This window comes from Rutidosis leptorrhynchoides, chromosome 3, assembly GCF_046630445.1.
Source record: "Rutidosis leptorrhynchoides isolate AG116_Rl617_1_P2 chromosome 3, CSIRO_AGI_Rlap_v1, whole genome shotgun sequence".
Taxonomy (NCBI): domain Eukaryota; kingdom Viridiplantae; phylum Streptophyta; class Magnoliopsida; order Asterales; family Asteraceae; genus Rutidosis; species Rutidosis leptorrhynchoides.
In genome coordinates, this window is record NC_092335.1 from 608545037 (window position 1) to 608568527 (window position 23491).

A 23491-nucleotide genomic window follows, 5' to 3' on the forward strand; every position below is an offset into this window, starting at 1 on the left:
GAGCTCCTCCACTTTTGGAACATTGTGAAGGAGCATATTTAGGTGCCCACCATTCTTCCTAAAGCTATCCTGGATTGCCTTATTCCCGAAGCGCGTAAAGCTGCTAGGGAGGCTTGGAGAGCCTTGCGCCACATTCCTATTCCCCGACTTGAGGAGTTGTTACGTGATTCACGAGTGACGGCGTAAGATTTAGTAGATTCTAAATTGTAGTCTTACTTTGTAATGTCATAATGCGTTATGACGCGTGTAACATTTTGTATCATGTGTATTTTTTGAAAAATAAAAAATATATTATCGTGGTGTAAACTTGTGGTACATCGATTGCTTTATATTATTGCGTTGTTAATGATAACGTCATTATTTTTACTCATGGCATGTTGCCGCTAATCTTTGTGTGTATTGATGTGCACTCAACGCACACAGATTTTGCGCTTGTAGTTGCGTCTAAGAGTCTTCCAAACATTAATTTTGGGACTGTGGTCAAGCGCGACCAACGCTTTTTTGTTTATAGTCATGACTTACAGATCTCTAGGTCTGCTCGGGTGGAACTAGGTCAACCCAATGACCATTGCTCTCCGGTAAAATAGTCTAGTCTGTCGCCAAACAGACTTCTGCCACGCGGGAGCTAGAGAAAGTCATCCCTTAAGTAGGCAGGAACGCGCTAGTATTGTACTGTGCACGTGCAGTTCAAGTCATAGAGCTATTCAGCTCTGAGAGGTACATGAAATCATAACCAAAAATGACTTAATGCTTTAATATAATCGAAAAAACGATTTTTACAATAACGCAACACACGGTCGACCTACAAAGGCGCTTTGTTTAGTAATTACATGTAAATCTAGACAAAGTAGGTGAGTGATCAATTCTCCTATTTTCTATATTACATGTAGCATTTTTTAAGTGTGGTAGCATGCCAGGTCCGCTTGATTAGATTACCCTTAAGCTCTGCCAGTTTGTAAGTTCCAGTGTTACTGATCCCAATGACCTTATAAGGTCCCTCCCAGTTTAGCCCCAACTTCCCAGTGTTTTGGGCCCTGCTCGCTTGGTTGTCGCGCCACACAAGATCTCCTACCTTGTAAGTTCTTGCCCTTACGCGCTTGTCATAATATTTTGCAATGCGTTGTTTGTTGGTGGCTTCGCAAATTGCGGCCATTTCCCTGCGCTCCTCCGCATAATTCAGATTGGTGCGCAGCCTTTCGTCATTTTCACCCTAAATGTATGATAGAACTCTTTCTGTTGGGACGGTTATTTCTGTCGGGATTACCGCCTCTGAACCGTATACCAAACTGAATGGTGTTTCTCCTGTACCGTTCTTGTGCGTTGTTCTGTGTACTCATAGGAATTTGGGTAAATCATCCACCCATCCGCTGTGTTTCATTCCCAACCTTGCTTTGATGGCGTGCACAATATCTCTATTCGTAACCTCACATTGGCCATTAGCCCAAGGGTGCGCGACGGAGGTGAAACGTTGTTTGATGTTCAAATCCTGACACCAGCTGCGGAAGGGGTTGCCTTCAAATTGTGTGTCGTTGTCGCTGACATTTTCTTTAGGTATGCCGAACCTGCATACAACGCTTTCCAGAAAAAATCTCTGATCTGCTTACTAGTGATGGTGCGCAGGGATTTCGCTTCCACCCATTTGGTAAAAAAGTCGATAGCGACCACTAGGTATTCAGCATTTCCCGCGCCCTTTGGGAAAGGTCTGACTATATCTATAGCTCATTTGCAGAACATCCATGATGACGTGATGGGTATCATAGTGTGTTGTGGCGCCCTGCTAACAGGTGCGTGTAATTGGCATTCTTGGAAAACTCTTATCCTCTCTACCGTATCAGCATACATTTGGGACCAATAGTACCCTAGCCGTTTAATCCTCTCGGTGACTGTCTTCAACCCAGAATGTAACCCGCAAGATCCTTTGTGAATCTCATCAATAATCATAGCGGCCTCTTTGGGTCCAACGCAGCGTTGGGATGCGCCTAGATAAGATTGTCGATATAGAGATTCCCCTCGTAGTTCGTAATTTGGCGCTTTCACCCTAATCTTCATGGCTTCCTTCTCTCCTTCAGGTAAAGACCCAGTCTGCAGGAATTCTATGATGTTTGTCATCCAAGTCGCCTCTTCCTCTTCGACGGATGCAACCGTTGTCTCCAGCTCGGTGGATTTCTTGAAAACTTGCTCCACTAATATTTTCTTTTCTAAATGGTTGAAGGAGAGAGCTGCCAGCTTATTGAGTACATCTGCCTGTTTGTTCTGACTCCTAGGGATTTGACTGATTCTGAAGTCAACGAATGTATCAGCTAGTGAGTGGACCAGAGCTAGGTATGATTGCATGGATTTGTCATTGGCATCGAACGTGCCATTTATCTGATTAGCGACTAATTGTGAATCCACATAAGCTTGTAGCTTTTTTACTCCTAACTCTCGGGCTATGCGCATTCCAGCCAGTAGTGCCTCATATTCTGCCTCATTGTTTGTCACCTTGAAGTTGAACCGCAGTGCGTATATATGCTCTTCCCGATGTGGACCTGTGAGAATTTGACCTGCACCAGCGTCCTCAGAGCTTGCTGCTGTGACAACCCAGAAATTTCCAACCAAATTTAAACTTTATCTTTATATTATTCCGACACGATAAGCAAAGTTTGTTAAGTTAAATCTCAAGAATTTTAAATTGTGTTCATACATTCATTATAACCTCAACCAAATTCTGACGATTCACGAACCGTTATATATAAATAAATATGTATATATATGTATATATATTATAACTTGAGAATATTAATAAATTATTAAACGTATAATACTTTACATGAACGTATTTGTTTCAATATGTTTATCGATGGAATTAGAAGATAATATCAAATGATTGATTTATCAGATACATTATGATATCATTACGGGTCTATGTTATGAGGTCTACTGTGATTTAAGAAATCTATTCTTTTTGACAACATTCGGAAAATGGTAAAGTGATTTATAAGTAAGAACGTGAAGTGTAAATTACTTAGATGTTGGATATCGAAAAGTTAAGTAACTCGACATTTTTTATTAAGATGATTTCAAACGTTTATTTAACCTTTGAACTTTATCCCATGCTTCACCAACAAACTGTAATTTAAAAACTTGAAACCTATTATGAATATATATGATTCTACTTTTCTAAAACATTTTATGATATATAACGATTTCCATTATTTTAACCTTTAAACAAAATGATTCTTAAAAATATATTTGGTTTTGGAAAACAAAATTATTATATTTATTTGATTTAGTTTCAAACGTACAAAAACGTTTTCAGTTTAAAAAGAACTTTATTATTAAAACGTACATAACTTTTATAAATATCTAGAACCATTTTTGACAACTCATTACTTAACCAGTATGATAAAGATAACGATATTTATATTTTATTTTATTAAATATATATAACGATTTAAATTAATATTATATATATTTATACGCGTATTATACGTACATAGTTTTATACTTTTACTATACTTAAACTTTACCTTTACTTTATTTTTACTTTACTTTAACTTTAATAATTCATACTTTAATAATTCACTTTAATAATTCATACTTTAATAATTCACTTTAATAATTCATACTTTAATAATTTACTTTAATAATTCATACTTTAATAATTCACTTTAATAATTCAAAAATCTATTATAAATAGAATTCAATAGGTTTCATTATTTCATAAAAACTTGAAAATATTTTTCTCTAAACTCTAAACTCTCTCAATCGATTTACATATATATATTTACTCCGTATTATTTCAAGATATTATTAGTATACATAAAATATTACGTCAGAGTGCTGTCCGAGTGATTTCGAAATTGTTTTTCGAGTGGGATTGGATTAAGGAAATTATGGGTTATAGCTATGGAGGTGATTGGGTATGGTTCATGGGTATGCTCGTGAGGTCAATATAGTGTTTATCATCTCCGTTGCGTCTACGTACCTTTCCTGCAATATTGAATCTCAATATTGATACGTGAGTACTCATAATTTAACTTTTACATACTAATAGTGTATCCCTGACTAGTGCTCGAGTATATAGGATTATGCATGTTTGTACTTTTGATATTGCCTTTAGTTAGGTTATGTTGAATCCTGAATTAGTTATATATGCGACTGAGATAAGGTATAAGATATGCATGTCGTTGGAAAGCTAGTGAAAAATTAAGAACTTTTCATTTAGATATCGAATGATTTCGATGAACGGATTTGAAGTTATAGTCCATCGAATTTTTGTATTATTATTAAAAATGATTATTATTATCGTCGTTATTATCGTCGTTCTAGTTTTATCTTATTATTATTATTATTATTATCTTTATCAATAAAAGGATTTATCATTAAAAAATGTTATTTTTTTTATTATTACTATCGTTATTATCGTTAAAGTTATAATTAGTATTATTATTATTATCCAATTATTATTATTATTATTATTATTGGTATTATTATTATTATTATCATTATTAATATATATATATCATTATTTAAAAATGGTTATTGTTATTGTTATTATTATTATTACTATTACTATATTATCATTAAGATAATTATTAGTATTATCGTTAATAATGTTATAGTAACTATCATTATTAATATTAGTATAATTAAAACAAATATTTGTAACACCTAATTATTTTGATTACTATTATTATCATTATTACCAACACGATATAAAAGACGATTAAAAGCTATTAAATGAAACGATTAGGAAATAATGGGTAAGAGTATCATGATGAAATTAAAATATTATAAGATATTGATTTAGATAAAATTATCGTTCTTATTATTTTTATCATTACTATTATTATTAAAATTATCGTTAGTATTAAAACTATCATTTTAACAAAAATTATCATTTTAATAGAAATGTCATTGTTACTATAAAATATCATTATTATTATTATTATTTTAAATAGAATTATTATTTTAAAGATAATATTAAAAATTATCGTAAATATTAAAGTTATCATAATTAGAATTATCGTTTTATCATAATGTCATCTTAGTAATTCTAAATATTGATATTTTTATAATAATAATTATTATTACAAAATAATACAACTTTTACTTACTATCATTATAGATATTATTTTATCAAATAAATATTTGATACAAACATATTTTACTACGTGTAATAACTTACTTTAATAATACCTATCATATTATCTTTATAATATTAAATGAACCCTATAAATTTTATTACTTAATATATATAAAAGTATATTTTATTATATAAATATAATATAAAATTTTATTTATTAATAAATAAATTATATTATTTACTCTAATAAATCTTTTAAAAATATTTAAAAATATAAAACGACGATATTTAAACTATATATTAATAATGTATAGATTTTTAGAAATTATTTTGAGTCAAATTCACTTTCGTTGACTTTTGCATATTAGTCTCGAGCATTAGGATTGTGGTACACTATGACTTGACCTAATTTGTTAGACAAATATTGACCAACACATAAATATATATAATTAATTTAGGTTCATGAATCCGAGGCCAACCTTGCACTTGTTTAATGACGTTATATGTATTTTTACTACGAAATACAGTATGGTGAGTTTCATTTGCCTTTTTACCCTTTATATTTTTGGGCTGAGAATACATGCGCTGCTTTTATAACTGTTTTACGAAATAGACACGAGTAATCGAAACTACATTATATGGTTGAATTATCGAAATCGAATATGCCCCTTTTTATTAAGTCTGGTAATCTAAGAATTAGGGAACAAACACCCTAATTGACGCGAATCCTAAAGATAGATCTATTGGGCCTAACAAACCCCATCCAAAGTACCGGATGCTTTAGTACTTCGAAATTATATCATGTCCGAAGGAGGATCCCGGAATGATAGGGGATATTCTTATATGTATCTAGTTAATGTCGGTTACCAGGTGTTCACCATATGAATGATTATTTTTTGTCTCTATGCATGGGACGTATATTTATGAGAACTGGAAATGAAATTCTTGTGGTCTATTAAAATGATGGAAATAAATGATTATGATAAACTAATGAACTCACCAACCTTTTGGTTGACACTTTAAAACATGTTTATTCTCAGGTGTTAAAGAAATCTTCCGCTGTGCATTTGCTCATTTTAAAGATATTACTTGGAGTCTTTCATAGCATATTTCGAAGAACGTTGCATTCGAGTCATTGAGTTCATCAAAGATTATTATTAAATCAATTTATAGTTGGATAGTGGATATTATGAAATGGTATACATGCCTGTCAATTTTTGATGTAAAGAAAGATTGTCTTTTAAAAACGAATGCGATGTTTGTAAAATGTATCATATAGAGGTCAAATACCTCGCAATGTAATCAACTATTGTGAATCGTTTATAATGTATATGAACGGGTCCTTTCAGTTGGTATCAGAGCGGTGGTCTTAGCGAACCAGGTCTGCATTAGTGTGTCTAACTGATAAGTCGTTAGGATGCATTAGTGAGTCTGGACTTCGACCATGTCTGCATGTAAAAAGTTTTGCTTATCATTTCTAGTCGGAAATCATCTGCTTATCATCTATAGGAAATTACCTGCTTATCATTATTAGTCTAGACACGTCTTGCTACATTAATTGCATGAGTAGTGTATAGACAAAATTCATATCTTAGCGTATCTGCTAAATCATATCTTATCGTATCTGTTACTTTAAACTTTGCCTGACATATCCCGCAAATTCCTCCGTAATCTATGAAATCTTTTGATCTCTATATATAGATATCCTATGTAAATAGAATACCACCCGATAGCCGAAAAATCATTTTTATATCGAAAATCCTTTATCCAATCGTACGAAATGGAATTTGTCATCAGTTCAAGTCACTCGGATTCCGAAATGGAATCTCACTCAAGCTCCGAAAGCAGTGTGACCAGAATGGATCAACCAATCAGACATCACCTATTCTGGATGAATTGGGGATGGGTTCGTAGCCTCCTCAATCATTGGAAACAAGAAGAAGGCGATCCTTTCCATCCACCACATTGCCCTCTTGGCGAAGAACCTGAAGCACTTACCGGCGAACCTGTTCGAGACACCATTTTCTCTCTCATTTCCAGGGTATCTCATCACGATTATATACTACATCAAATTCTAGATTTTATTTATCCGCTCGTTTCGACCGACAATCATCCTGGAATAATAGAAGAAGTCAACGAACTTCGCGCTCGGGTAGTGGCTTTGGAGAATATGGTGCAGAGATTACATACACCAGCAGCAGCACCAGCAGCATAACCAGTACCACCATCATCAACGCCAACAGTACCATTACCACCTCCAACCACAACCGCGTTGTAAACCTCAACTTCACAATCTATCCCACGAGCATCAACCTCATACGCACCATAGATACCAAGGAGTACCAACAACAATAACTGACGAAGTATTAATTCATAACTTCATTGGAGAAACATTCCGCAGCGATTATATAATCTATAAAGTCTTAGAGATTATCTAATCTAGCCCTAACCATAAATCAGTTAAGCGAACCAAAATGATAGAAGGAAGAGTAGAAACCCTGATAAAAATGGTGTGTGATTAACAAGTTAAACTTGTTTTACCAACAGCATCAACAGTACCGTCAACGTCACCAACATCGTCAGTACAGTCAACATCAGAATCGACAACACCTATAACATCACAAACTCCGTCAGTTCAAGAATCACTGTGGACATCATTACGAATCAATAACGTGTATATTGTATTAACAAGTTATGAAGAATTAACTCATTCCCTTTGAAGAAATTATATATATATTATATATATATATATATATATATATATATATATATATTTTGAAATAAAAAAATAAATCTTTCCGTGCTAAGCTATTGTGTGTGAATCTTAACTACTCGGTTAATTCATATTACAAATATGCAATAATGTACGTCCCTCGCCCGCGACTTAACCATCGTTAACTACAATCTCTGTCTCAATTCAACAAATTCCAATTCCTAATAAATCAAGTGTATATTTGATTTTACACTTCATCATTGATGTAACCGAAACTTTTCAGATAACATCATTCGTACTTTGCGAAGTTCACAAGAATTTAACGAAAACCAACATCACATCTCAACAAATAATGAAGTATTGATTCATAATTTCAATATTATTGAAGAAATACTTATGTAACCTCTAAAGCCTTCAAGGAATTATTCAATTCTAGTTCCAACCGTAAATCGAATGAGTTTAATTTAGTATTAACTCATTAAAATCTATGTTACATCTGAGGAGAATATATACATATATATTTTCATAAAGACTGTAATAAAATTCTTATGTACAAAATATTAATTGTGAAATTTTTTTTAACGGGTAGGTAATACCCGAGAGATATATATAAATTCACAATTAATATGTTACATTCTTCGAATCAGATTAAGCAAATTATCAATTATACTTCCTACTTTCACAATAATATATATTCTTTCATAGAAATCAAAACAATCATACTCATTCAAACCCAATTACATATTCTGCTTTTAAAATCTCAGAATTTAATTTGAGATATAACCGGTACCATCACTTTTAGATTCCTACATCTTTCAAAGCTATACTTTGACTTCAAAAGTGTTTTAGAACATCAAATGTATACAAACGATTACAATCTGTGTTCAAACCCTTCGAAAATCTCTGAAGACACTTCAAATATTGAGCAATCGAGATGATGATCCAACAACATATTACCCACAGTTATGTACTTAAAAAGCTCTTGAAACCAAAGTCATAATTCAACACATATCTGTGTCAGATCTTTTGGCATTTATTAGCAAAAATAACCTTGCAATTCCTTTGCAAAGTAGCAAATTATATCACAGCTCCAGCAAGACAACTTCGATTTTTTCATTCGGAGTAGCCTTATCATAATTTTGATATATGTGATTACCCTTTTGTTACCGGAGAACCTTTCATATTCCACCACATTAGCAATAAACTTACCAACAACTTCACTAATCTTGGGCATTCCGAAGAATCTTTATATTTATCGAAACCTCATCATTTACTCATCTGCCTCTTGTAACGAGAATTGCCATACGAATCATTGGGAATTAGCAATCAGTATTTTGAAATCTCACAGCATGTTGACGCCAACAGTTATACATAACGTCTATTTCCAAGGCTTACATACTTTGAATGTGAAGTTTCTGAAAAACACTCTGAACCGCGAACTAGTTCTCGAAATGCTGATGAAGCAACAAAAACTGTAAACGACCTTAGTAGTAAAAAGTTTGATGATAAAGATTAGTGTATTAACAAAGCTCAGAAATAGAGAAGTTTTGGAACTGGAAAACGGATTGAGCAAAGTATGAAGGAGGCTGTGGACAAATCACAAAGACTGAACCTGCCTTCAAAGAATCCAAATGATTCAGTGTCTGCTGAAGTCATTAACAAATACCTTGCTCCTGATACTAAACCCTTACAGACAATATTCTTCATCATTCTCTGATATTAGAAATTTTAAGATATCATCGTATCTTTCATTATAAATATCCTCCATATTTCTGAAGATATTTCCATAACTATTCTTATCTGGAATCATTTATCTCTTTGCACTATCTGTATTACATCAAAAAGGAAACTGTTTAGTTCCTATACTCTGTAAACCTTTGAGTTTAAAATATGAATGTTTTTGAAGTAGTGTTGGAAACTGAAGCATGAGTTAGTATAATATAATGACACTTGATCAACGTGATTATATTACAGTAATTCATGCTGAGTTTCTAAATGGAACGTGATGATTCACAGATCATAACATCATCATGTGCCATGTTATACGACTCTTTTATTCTATTTAACCTCTAAAATATCAAGAAAATATTTCTTGATGATTCGGCCTTTTCCAAGGTATTCTAGTAATTTGACAAGTCAAGATCGTGCCATCACAATTTCCTTCCTAGAACATTAACAATGTTCATTCCGAAATTCATATCTGTGAATTCTGGACCATTACAAGCGGTGCTTAATCGCAAGAAGAAGAAACGAAAGGACAAAACTTCGAAATAGAAATTGGGGTATAAATTACAGCAAATAAAAGAGAGCATTAACGATGGATGCCAATGATTATAGAAGATAGAAACAGAGACTTTGAAATATAAGGGAAGATATAAAGCCCAACGACAAACCAAAAAAATTATAAATCATATATATCGATGCATATAGCAATATAAAGACACGGGAGAACTAGAAACACTATAAACCCAAGAGTATAGTAGAAGTAAATAGATTCTTCCGGCGGTAGATGAAAAAGAAGAATGACCGATATGAAAGTTATAAGTATATCGAGAATCAGAACTGGATGGAGCATATTGATGAATACTTTAAAATATGAGTTGAGGGGGAAAGAATAGAAGGTGATGAAACATGACTAGGAACTTAGAAATCAACAGATTTAACTCACACAATGACGGAATAAGTAAATCAAACCCTCTAGTGAATAGGTTAAGCTTTTTGGGATTAATTTAGTCATACTACAACTAAATCAAGTGTGATTAGATCAACACCTAGAGCTATTATTCACCACCTGGGTGATTTGGGTTGAGAGAGAATCGGAGGAGCTCACCATATCTGAGTGTGTGTAACAAATGAGAGGCTTAACCTAAAATGAAGAACATGAGACTTTATATACCCCTGCTGTTGACTCACCCGTACGATTCATCCATCACACATACGAGTTGGCTTCATCAGCCGTACGGGTGATCACTCACTCGTGTCTTCTCATTTTGGTTGTAATTGTGACTTAGCTCAGCATCAACCGTGCGTATGAGCCTGTCAGCCGTACGAGTGAGGCTTCACTCGGACGTCTGACTAAGTCTAACATAGTCAAACATCTAAATCTCGTTCCTGCAGTTGCTGTAACCACATACAAACACGGATAGGATAATAACGAACGATCATGGTGGCCTGTAAACTGTTGTACCTGCAATGGACGTGGGTAGATGTCTAGGGACTTGCATAAAATGCATCAACAGAAGGTGTGAGTTGTAAGAAAATGAAGGAGGTGAATTTATAAGAAAATCTTCGACAGAACAATTAAAATGGACGATCGCATTTAAAGCGGATCCTAATTCCTTTTGTTACCGGAGAATCAAATTTATTACAAAGATTTTCTTCAAATCCCTTAAAATCTGGAAATCAATCATATCTACGTCAAATGATAAGATGAATCTACACTTACTCATTTCACTCTTCTATGTTAGCTTCATTCGTACTCTTCATATAAATGGATTGTTTATCCAAATTATTCGCTGATGATAAAACTCTAATTTTCAGCCCGTATGCATCATGAAAACATACTTATTATCATTCACGACCTTTCCAATCAAATTTCGGGACGAAATTTCTTTAACGGGTAGGTACTGTGACAACCCGGAAATTTCCAACCAAATTTAAACTTTATCTTTATATTATTCCGACACGATAAGCAAAGTTTGTTAAGTTAAATCTCAAGAATTTTAAATTGTGTTCATACATTCATTATAACCTCGACCAAATTCCGACGATTCACGAACCGTTATATATAAATAAATATGTATATATATGTATATATATTATAACTTGAGAATATTAATAAAGTATTAAACGTATAATACTTTACATGAACGTATTTGTATCAATATGTTTATCGATGGAATTAGAAGATAATATCAAATGATTGATTTATCAGATACATTATGATATCATTACGGGTCTATGTTATGAGGTCTACTGTGATTTAAAAAATCTATTCTTTTTGACAACATTCAGAAAATGGTAAAGTGATTTATAAGTAAGAACGTGAAGTGTAAATAACTTAGATGTTGGATATTGAAAAGTTAAGTAACTCGACATTTTTCATTAAGATGATTTCATACGTTTATTTAACCTTTGAACTTTATCCCATGCTTCACCAACAAACTGTAATTTAAAAACTTGAAACCTATTATGAATATATATGATTCTACTTTTCTAAAACATTTTATGATATATAACGATTTCCATTATTTTAACCTTTAAACAAAATGATTCTTAAAAATATATTTGGTTTTGGAAAACAAAATTATTATATTTATTTGATTTAGTTTCAAACGTACAGAAACGTTTTCAGTTTAAAAAGAACTTTATTATTAAAACGTACATAACTTTTATAAATATCTAGAACCACTTTTGACAACTCATTACTTAACCAGTATGATAAAGATAAAGATATTTATATTTTATTTTATTAAATATATATAACGATTTAAATTAATATTATATATATTTATACGCGTATTATACGTACATAGTTTTATACTTTTACTATACTTAAACTTTACCTTTACTTTATTTTTACTTTACTTTAACTTTAATAATTCATACTTTAATAATTCACTTTAATAATTCATACTTTAATAATTCACTTTAATAATTTATACTTTAATAATTTACTTTAATAATTCATACTTTAATAATTCACTTTAATAATTAAATAATCTATTATAAATAGAATTCAATAGGTTTCATTATTTCATAGAAACTTGAAAATATTTTTCTCTAAACTCTAAACTCTCTCAATCGATTTACATATATATATTTACTCCGTATTATTTCAAGATATTATTAGTATACATAAAATATTACGTCAGAGTGCTGTCCGAGTGATTTCGAAATTGTTTTTCGAGTGGGATTGGATTAAGAAAATTATGGGTTATAGCTATGGAGGTGATTGGGTATGGTTCATGGGTATGCTCGTGAGGTCAATATAGTGTTTATCATCTCCGTTGCGTCTACGTACCTTTCCTGCAATATTGAATCTCAATATTGATACGTGAGTACTCATAATTTAACTATTACATACTAATAGTGTATCCCTGACTAGTGCTCGAGTATATAGGATTATGCATGTTTGTACTTTTGATATTACCTTTAGTTAGGTTATGTTGAATTCTGAATTAGTTATATATGCGACTGAGATAAGGTATAAGATATGCATGTCGTTGGAAAGCTAGTGAAAAATTAAGAACTTTTCATTTAGATATCGAATGATTTCGATGAACGGATTTGAAGTTATAGTCCATCGAATTTTTGTATTATTATTAAAAATGATTATTATTATCGTCGTTATTATCGTCGTTCTAGTTTTATCTTATTATTATTATTATTATTATTATTATCTTTATCAATAAAAGGATTTATCATTAAAAAATGTTATTTTTTTTATTATTACTATCGTTATTATCGTTAAAGTTATAATTAGTATTATTATTATTATCCAATTATTATTATTATTATTATTATTATTATTATTATTATTATTATTATTATTATTATTATTATTATTGGTATTATTATTATTATTATCATTATTAATATATATATCATTATTTAAAAATGGTTATTGTTATTGTTATTATTATTATTACTATATTATCATTAAGATAATTATTAGTATTATAGTTAATAATGTTATAGTAACTATCATTATTAATATTAGTGTAATTAAAACAAATATTTGTAACACCTAATTATTTTGATTACTATTATTATCATTATTACCAACACGATATAAAAGACGATTAAAAGCTATTAAATGAAACGATTAGGAAATAATGGGTAAGAGTATCATGATGAAATTAAAATATTATAAGATATTGATTTAGATAAAATTATCGTTCTTATTATTTTTATCATTACTATTATTATTAAAATTATCGTTAGTATTAAAACTATCATTTTAACAAAAATTATCATTTTAATAGAAATGTCATTGTTACTATAAAATATCATTATTATTATTATTATTTTAAATAGAATTATTATTTTAAAGATAATATTAAAAATTATCGTAAATATTAAAGTTATCATAATTAGAATTATCGTTTTATCATAATGTCATCTTAGTAATTCTAAATATTGATATTTTTATAATAATAATTATTATTACAAAATAATACAACTTTTACTTACTATCATTATAGATATTATTTTATCAAATAAATATTTGATACAAACATATTTTACTACGTGTAATAACTTACTTTAATAATACCTATCATATTATCTTTATAATATTAAATGAACCCTATAAATTTTATTACTTAATATATATAAAAGTATATTTTATTATATAAATATAATATAAAATTTTATTTATTAATAAATAAATTATATTATTTACTCTAATAAATCTTTTAAAAATATTTAAAAATATAAAACGACGATATTTAAACTATATATTAATCATGTATAGATTTTTGGAAATTATTTTGAGTCAAATTTACTTTTGTTGACTTTTGCATATTAGTCTCGAGCATTAGGATTGTGGTACACTATGACTTGACCTAATTTGTTAGACAAATATTGACCAACACATAAATATATATAATTAATTTAGGTTCATGAATCCGAGGCCAACCTTGCACTTGTTCAATGACGTTATATGTATTTTTACTACGAAATACAGTATGGTGAGTTTCATTTGCCTTTTTACCCTTTATATTTTTGGGCTGAGAATACATGCGCTGCTTTTATAACTGTTTTACGAAATAGACACGAGTAATCGAAACTACATTATATGGTTGAATTATCGAATTCGAATATGCCCCTTTTTATTAAGTCTGGTAATCTAAGAATTAGGGAACAAACACCCTAATTGACGCGAATCCTAAAGATAGATCTATTGGGCCTAACAAACCCCATCCAAAGTACCGGATGCTTTAGTACTTCGAAATTATATCATGTCCGAAGGAGGATCCCGGAATGATAGGGGATATTCTTATATGTATCTAGTTAATGTCGGTTACCAGGTGTTCACCATATGAATGATTATTTTTTGTCTCTATGCATGGGACGTATATTTATGAGAACTGGAAATGAAATTCTTGTGGTCTATTAAAATGATGGAAATAAATGATTATGATAAACTAATGAACTCACCAACCTTTTGGTTGACACTTTAAAGCATGTTTATTCTCAGGTGTTAAAGAAATCTTCCGCTGTGCATTTGCTCATTTTAAAGATATTACTTGGAGTCTTTCATAGCATATTTCGAAGAACGTTGCATTCGAGTCATTGAGTTCATCAAAGATTATTATTAAATCAATTTATAGTTGGATAGTGGATATTATGAAATGGTATGCATGCCTGTCAATTTTTGATGTAAAGAAAGATTGTCTTTTAAAAATGAATGCGATGTTTGTAAAATGTATCATATAGAGGTCAAATACCTCGCAATGTAATCAACTATTGTGAATCGTTTATAATGTATATGAACGGGTCTTTTCAGCTACGCCATCGGTATAGAGCTCCCATAGTTCGGGAGAAGGCATGAGGAGTTGTTCAGGGTCGCAGATTACTGGCATATCAGCGACTGTTTCAGCCAGATAGTCAGCCATCACCTGTCCCTTAATAGCGCTTCTGGCGCAGTACGCGATTTCTTGCTTGCCCAGCTCTATCGCCCATTTGGTCAGTCTCCCCGATATCTCTGGCTTGTAGAGTAGTTGTCGAATGGGTTGGTCAGTGAGTACCGTAATTGGATGCGCTTGGAAGTACCTGCGTAGACGACGGGAAGTGACGACGAGCGCGTATATGAGTTTTTCTATGGAAGATAGTTTAACTCGCTTCCTGATAATGCGTTACTGACGAAATATATTGGCATTTGGGCGTCTCCTCGCTCGACAACAAGGACGTAACTAACAGCTTCCTTAGACACCGCAAGGTAAAGTATCAGGGTCTCACCCACGATAGGCGCTGTTAACGTAGGGAGATCTTTGAGGAGCGCTTTCATCTCTTAGAATGCCTTTTCTGCCTCATCAGTCCATTTGAAATCTGATTTTTTAGCGCAGTCTTTCAAGGTATGAAAGAACGGGAGCGATCTTTCAGCGGCCTTAGACAGGAATCGCGTTAATGCGGCTAATTTCCCATTGAGGCTTTGAACTTGGTTTTTTGTTTTAGGAGAGGGCATTTTCTCAATTGCTTCTATTTTCTTTGGGTTCGCTTTGATTCCACGAGGAGTCACGATATGCCCTAAGAAGTTTCCCTCTTCTTCTCCAAAGCTACACTTAGCAGGTTTGAGCTTCATATTGATACTCCTGAGCATGTTGAATGTTTCGAGAATGACTGCTAGTAATTGCTCCTCGGTGTTTCTTTTAATGATGAGGTCGTCAATATACGCCTCAAGTTTGCGTCCAATTTGTTTAGCAAACGTTGTATCTATAGTGCGCTTATAAGTAGCACCCGCGTTTTTCAGTCCAAAGGGCATTTTGGTGTAACAATATATCCCTTGGTCTGTGTGGAACACGGTCTTCTCTTCGTCTTCCTCTTCCTCCGCCATTTGTATTTGGTGATATCCTTTGTAGGCGTCCAGGAAATACTTAAACCTAAAACCTACGAGCGACTCGACTTTCCAGTCTATCTCTGGCAACGGATAATTGTCCTTGGGGCAAGCTTTGTTGATATCTTTAAAATCGATGCAGAGCCGCCATGTTCCATTGGACTTGGCTACCAGTACGAGGTTAGCCACCCATGTCTGGTAGTTCACTTTGCGCAGTATGTTAGCCTTTACCAGCTTATCAACTTCTCTGCGCAATCATTCACTTCTTTTGGGCACCATCGGTCGCTTTTTCTGTTTGATAGGGGTCAAATTAGTACTAGCGCGTAGATAATGTTGCGCTATTTCTCGCGGTACTTCGGTCATATCGGCATCGCGCCAACGGAATACATCGGAATTGGAAATGAGTATATTCCTCAGTTTCTCTTTAGTTTCGTGTGTGAGGCTCCCCCTATCTTTACCTTCTGTTCCGGATATTCGGGATTAACTACGACCCACCATTCATTCGTGCCTTTTTCTTCAGGAGTAGTGCTTCCTTTTTCGGTAACTGAAATGTCCAGTTCATATCGATTATAAACGTTCCATATTAATTGAATTCGTTGCGAGGTTTTGACCTCTATATGATACGTTTTTCAAAGACTGCATTCGATTTTAAAATAAACCATAACCTTTATTTTATCGATAAAGGTTTAAAAATATTACGACGATTATCAAATAATGATAATCTAAAATATAGCATTTTCACACGATTATTACATAATGGTTTACAATAATATTACACATCAATTTAAATCTTCGAATGCAGTTTTTAAACAATATTATACAAGCATGCTGACTCCAACTCTTGTCCATAAATTAGCATGCAACAGCGGAAGCTGTTAATAATCACCTGAGAATAAACATGCTTTAAACGTCAACAAAAATGTTGGTGAGTTATAGGTTTAACCTATATATTTATCAATTCGTAATAATTGACCACAAGATTTCATATTTCCATTTCTTGTAAACAACATGCATGCATAAAAATCATTCATATGGATTGAACACCGGGTAACTGACATTAACAAGATGCATATAATAATATCCCCTATCATTCCGGGACTTCCATCGGACATGATAAAACAACATCGAAGTACTAAAGCATCCGCAATCATGGATGGGGTTTGTTAGGCCCAATAGATCTATCTTTAGGATTCGCGTCAATTAGTAGATCGGTTTACTAATTCTTATGCTACCAAGCAAAAAGGGGCATATTCAGCTTCGATCATTCACCCATAGAATGTAGTTTCGATTACTTGTGTCTATTTCGTAAAACATTTATAAAACTGCATGTATTCTCATCCCAAAAATATAAGATTTTAAAAGTGGGACTATAACTCACTTTCACAGATTTTTACTTCGTCGGGAAGTAAGACTTGGCCACTGGTCGATTCACGAACCTATAACAAATATGTACATATATATCAAATTATGATCGAAATATATTCACAATATTTTTTATTATGCTTTAATGATTTAAGTTTGTTAAGTTAGCAGTCCAACGTTAGTAATCTACAACTAGTTGTCCACAGTTAGATGTACAGAAATAAATCAATATTATCTCGAATCAATCCACGACCTAATGTATACAAGTCTTAGGCTAGATCACAACTTAAAGTATATATATTATTTTGGAATCAACCTCAACCCTGTATAGCTAACTCCAGCATTACTACATATAGAGTGTCTATGGTTGTTCCAAATAATATATATAGATGGGTCGATATGATATCTCAAAATATTGTATACGTGTCTATGGTATCCCAAGATTACATAATATATGTTAGAATACATGTATAATACAATATAAGTTAGTTAAGTTATGATTTGTATAGATTTGTTACAAATTTCACGTAGCTACAACAAGCAAAATTATCCAATCTTGTTTTACCCATAACTTCTTCGTTTTAAATCCGTTTTGAGTGATTCAAGTTGCTATGGTTTCATAATGAACTTAAATTTATGAAACTAAACAGAAAAAGTATAAGTTTATAGTCAGAAATACAAGTTACACGTCACTTTTTAAAGAGGTAGTCATTTCTGTCGAAAGAACGACATCTTGATGACCATTTTGAAAAATATACTTCAACTTTGTGTTTAACCATGATTTTTGGATATAGTATCATGTTCATATGAAATATTATTTTTCCAGAAAACAAACTTCCAATTCAAAGATTAAGATAGTTTTTATTTTTCTAACCCAAAATAGCCCCCGGTTTCACTACGACGGCGTATGTCCGGTCTTACGGTGTTTTTCGTGTTTCCAAGTTTTAAATCATTAAGTTAGCATATAATATAGATATATAACATGTGTTTAGTTGATTTTAAAAGTTAAGTTAGAAGGATTAACTTTGTTTGCGAACAAGTTTAGAATTAACTAAACTATGTTCTAGTGATTATATGTTCAAATCTTCGAATAAGATAGTTTTATATATATGAATCGAATGATGTTATGAAAATCATTACTACCTCAAGTTTAGTAGGTAAACCTACTGGAAGTAGCAAAAAATGATCTAGCTTCAAAGGATTCTTGGATGGCTTGAAAGTTCTTGAAGTAGAATCATGATACAAAAACAAGTTCAAGTAAGATTTTCACTCGAAATAAGATTGTTATAGTTATGGAAATTGAATCAAAGTTTGAATATGAGTATTATCTTGATTTAGAAAGATAACCTATTGTAAATAACAAAGATTTCTTTAGATTGGATGATCACTTGAAATAGATTTGCAAGATTGGAAGTAAGCTAGTAAGCTTGAAAGTATTTGTGAAGTGTTCTTGATGTGTTGTTGAATGATGATATTTCTTGATTGTAATTGAAGCTAGATTGACCAAGATGATCAATATTACTGAATTATAGACGTTCCTAAGCTTATAGAGAGTTAAGATGGAGAGAATTTGGATTAGAAAATCAAAGAAATGTGATGTGTGTGTTGTTTGAAAAAAATGCCTAATGCTTAGTCAATATAAGGTTACTAGTTTTTGTTTTCATGCTCATAAGTCATGCTAGTTGTCAAATGATGGTCCCCACATGTCTTGGTGACTCACAAGGGCTGCTAAGAGCTGATCATTAGAGTGTATATATATCAATAGTAAATACATTTACAAGCTGTGTATTGTACGAGTACGAATACGGGTGTATACGAGTAGAATTGTTGATGAAAATGAATGAGAATGCAATTGTAAGAATTTTTGGTAAGTAGAAGTACTTTGATATGTGTCTTGAAGTCTTTCAAAAGTGTATGAATACATCTTAAAATACTATATGTATATACATTTTAACTGAGTCGTTAAGTCATCGTTAGTCGTTACATGTAAGTGTTGTTTTGAAACCTTTAAGTTAACGATCTCATTTATTGTAGTTAACCCATTGTTTATTTTATTTAATGAGATGTTAAATTATTACATTATCATGATATTATGATGTATGAATATATCTTAATATGATATATATATATATATATATATATATATATATATATATATATATATATATATATATATATATACATTAAAATGTCGTTACAACGATAGTCGTTACATATATGCCTCGTTTCGAAATTCTTAAGTTAGTAGTCTTGTTTTACATATGTAGTTCATTGTGAACATACATAATGATATATATAATTATCATTTTATCATGTTAAATATAGTGTAACAATACCTTAATATGATACATATGTATTTAGTAAGGCGTTGTTATAATGATAATCGTTATATATATCGTTTCGAGTTTCTTAACTTAGTAATCTCATTTTTATGTATATAACTCATTGTTAATATACCTAGTGAGATACTTACTTATCATAATATCATGTTAACTATATATATATATATATATATATATATATATATATATATATATATATATATATATATATATATATATATATATATATATATATATATATATATATATATATATATCCATATATATATCATCATATAGTTTTTACAAGTTTTAACGTTCGTGAATCGCCGGTCAACTCGGGTGGTCAATTGTCTACATGAAACTCATTTTAATTAATCAAGTCTTAACAAGTTTGATTGCTTAACATGTTGGAAATATTTAATCATGTAAATATCAATTTCATTTAATATATATATAAATATGGAAAAGTTCGGGTCACTACTATACCTACTCGTTAAATAAATTTCGTCCTGAAATTTTAAGATGTTGAAGGTGTTGACGCATCTTCTGGTAATAGGTGTGGATATTTCTTCTTCATCTGATCTTCACACTCCCAGGTGAACTCGGGTCCTCTACGAGCATTCCATCGAACCTTAACAATTGGTATCTTGTTTTGCTTAAGTCTTTTAACCTCACGATCCATTATTTCGACGGGTTCTTCGATGAATTGAAGTTTTTCATTGATTTGGATTTCGTCTAACGGAATAGTGAGATCTTCTTTAGCAAAACATTTTGTCAGATTCGAGACATGAAAAGTATTATGTACTCTGGCGAGTTGTTGAGGTAAGTCAAGTCGGTAAGCTACCGGTCCGACACGATCTATAATCTTGAATGGCCCAATGTACCTTGGATTTAGCTTTCCTCGTTTACCAAATCGAACAACACCCTTCCAAGGTGAAACCTTAAGCATGACCATCTCTCTAATCTCAAATTCTATATCTTTTCTCTTAATGTCCGCGTAGCTCTTTTGTCGACTTTGGGCGGTTTTCAACCGTTGTTGAATTTGAATGATTTTCTCTGTGGTTTCTTGGATAATTTCTGGACCCGTAATCTGTCTATCCCCAACTTCACTCCAACAAATCGGAGACCTGCACTTTCTACCATAAAGTGCCTCGAATGGTGCCATCTCAATACTCGAATGATAACTGTTGTTGTAGGAAAATTCTGCTAACGGTAGATGTCGATCCCAACTGTTTCCGAAATCGATAACACATGCTCATAGCATGTCTTTAAGGGTCTGTATTGTCCTTTCACTTTGCCCATCAGTTTGTGGGTGATAAGCAGTACTCATGTCTAGACGAGTCCCCAATGCTTATTGCAATGTCTGCCAGAATCTTGAAACAAATCTGCCATCCCTATCAGAGATAATAGAGACTGGTATTCCATGTCTGGAGATGACTTCCTTCAAGTATAAACGTGCCAACTTTTCTATTTTATCATCTTCTCTCATTGGCAAAAAGTGTGCTGATTTGGTGAGACGATCGACTATTACCCAAATAGTATCATAACCACTTGCAGTCCTTGGCAATTTAGTAATGAAATCCATGGTAATGTTTTCCCATTTCCATTCTGGGATTTCGGGTTGTTGAAGTAGACCTGATGGTTTCTGATGTTCAGCTTTGACCTTAGAACATGTCAAACATTCTCCTACGTATGTAGCAATGTTGGTTTTCATGCCCGGCCACCAAAAGTGTTTCTTGAGATCTTTGTACATCTTCCCCGCTCCGAGATGTATTGAATATCTCATTTTATGTGCTTCCTTAAGTACCTTTTCTCTCACATCTCCAAACTTTGGTACCCAAATTCTTTCTGCCCTATACCGGGTTCCGTCTTCCTGAATATTAAGATGTTTCTTCGATCCTTTGGGTATTTCATTCTTTAACTGTCCTTCTCTTAAAACTCCTTGTTGCGCCTCCTTTATTTGAGTAGTAAGGTTAGTACGAATAATTATATTCATAGCTTTTACCCGTATAGGTTCTCTGTCCTTTCTACTCAAGGCGTCGGCTACCACATTCGCCTTCCCCGGATGGTAACGAATCTCAAAGTCGTAATCATTCAACAATTCAATCCACCTACGCTGTCTCATGTTTAGTTGTTTCTGATCAAATATATGTTGGAGACTTTTGTGGTCGGTATATATGATACTTTTGACCCCATATAAGTAGTGCCTCCAAGTCTTTAATGCAAAAACAACAGCGCCCAATTCTAAATCGTGAGTCGTATAATTTTGCTCGTGAATCTTCAATTGACTGGACGCATAAGCAATTACCTTCGTTCGTTGCATTAATACACAACCAAGACCTTTCTTCGAAGCGTCACAATAAATCACAAAATCATCATTCCCTTCAGGCAATGATAATATAGGTGCCCTAGTTAGCTTTTTCTTTAACAATTGAAACGCTTTCTCTTGTTCATCATTCCATTCAAATTTCTTCCCTTTATGCGTTAATGCAGTCAAGGGTTTTGCTATTTTGGAAAAATCTTGGATGAATCTTCTGTAGTAACCAGCCAGTCCTAAAAATTGGCGTATATGTTTCGGAGTTTTCGGGGTTTCCCACTTTTCAACGGTTTCAATCTTTGCTGGATCTACTTGAATACCTTCTTTGTTCACTATGTGACCGAGGAATTGGACTTCTTCCAACCAAAATGCACACTTTGAAAACTTAGCGTACAGTTTTTCTTTTCTCAACAATTCTAGCACTTTTCTCAAATGTTCTTCATGCTCTTGATCATTCTTTGAGTAAATAAATATGTCATCGATGAAAACAATGACAAACTTGTCAAGGTATGGTCCACACACTCGGTTCATGAGGTCCATGAACACAGCTGGTGCATTAGTCAAACCAAACGGCATAACCATAAACTCGTAATGACCGTAACGCGTCCTAAAAGCAATCTTTGGAATATCATCCTCCTTCACCCGCATTTGATGATACCTGGAATGTAAATCGATCTTCGAATAAACCGACGAGCCTTGTAGTTGATCAAATAAGTCATCGATTCTCGGTAATGGGTAACGGTTCTTGATGGTAAGTTTGTTCAACTCTCGGTAGTCAATACACAACCTGAATGTACCATCCTTCTTTTTGACAAACAAAACAGGAGATCCCCATGGTGACGTACTTGGTCGTATAAAACCACGCTCTAAAAGTTCTTGTAATTGGCTTTGGAGTTCCTTCATTTCGCTGGGTGCGAGTCTGTATGGAGCACGAGCTATTGGTGCAGCTCCTGGTACGAGATCTATTTGAAATTCAACAGATCAGTGTGGAGGTAGTCCTGGTAATTCTTTCGGAAATACATCGGAAAATTCTTTTGCGACGGGAACATCATTGATGTTCTTTTCTTCGGTATTGACTTTCTCGACGTGTGCTAGAACGACATAGCAACCTTTTCTTATTAGTTTTCGCGCCTTCAGGTTACTAATA

The 23491-nt window shown here is 32.5% G+C and overlaps 1 protein-coding gene across 1 annotated transcript; it reads right to left on the minus strand.

The window, feature by feature from the left end:
• Positions 1–1719: 1719 nt before the first annotated feature.
• Positions 1720–15795, minus strand: LOC139902238 (uncharacterized). The gene is made up of 3 exons (XM_071884883.1): positions 15626–15795; positions 15283–15560; positions 1720–2570 (listed from the first exon to the last, which is right to left on the minus strand). The coding sequence occupies exons 1-3, from the start codon at positions 15793–15795 to the stop codon at positions 1720–1722; spliced, it is 1299 nt and encodes a 432-aa protein (XP_071740984.1).
• Between the last annotated feature and the right edge of the window lie 7696 nt (positions 15796–23491).

What these genes read in the sequence shown, in the direction of transcription:
- LOC139902238 (XM_071884883.1), bottom strand. Translation starts at nt 15,795, where the DNA reads ATGAAAGCGCTCCTCAAAGATCTCCCTACGTTAACAGCGCCTATCGTG. An exon ending in AACGCATTATCAGGAAGCGA is followed by an intron (nt 15,561 to 15,625) that starts GTTAAACTATCT and finishes TCGTCTACGCAG; the next exon opens with GTACTTCCAAGCGCATCCAA. An exon ending in TGGCGTAGCTGAAAAGACCC is followed by an intron (nt 2,571 to 15,282) that starts GTTCATATACAT and finishes GGGTTGTCACAG; the next exon opens with CAGCAAGCTCTGAGGACGCT.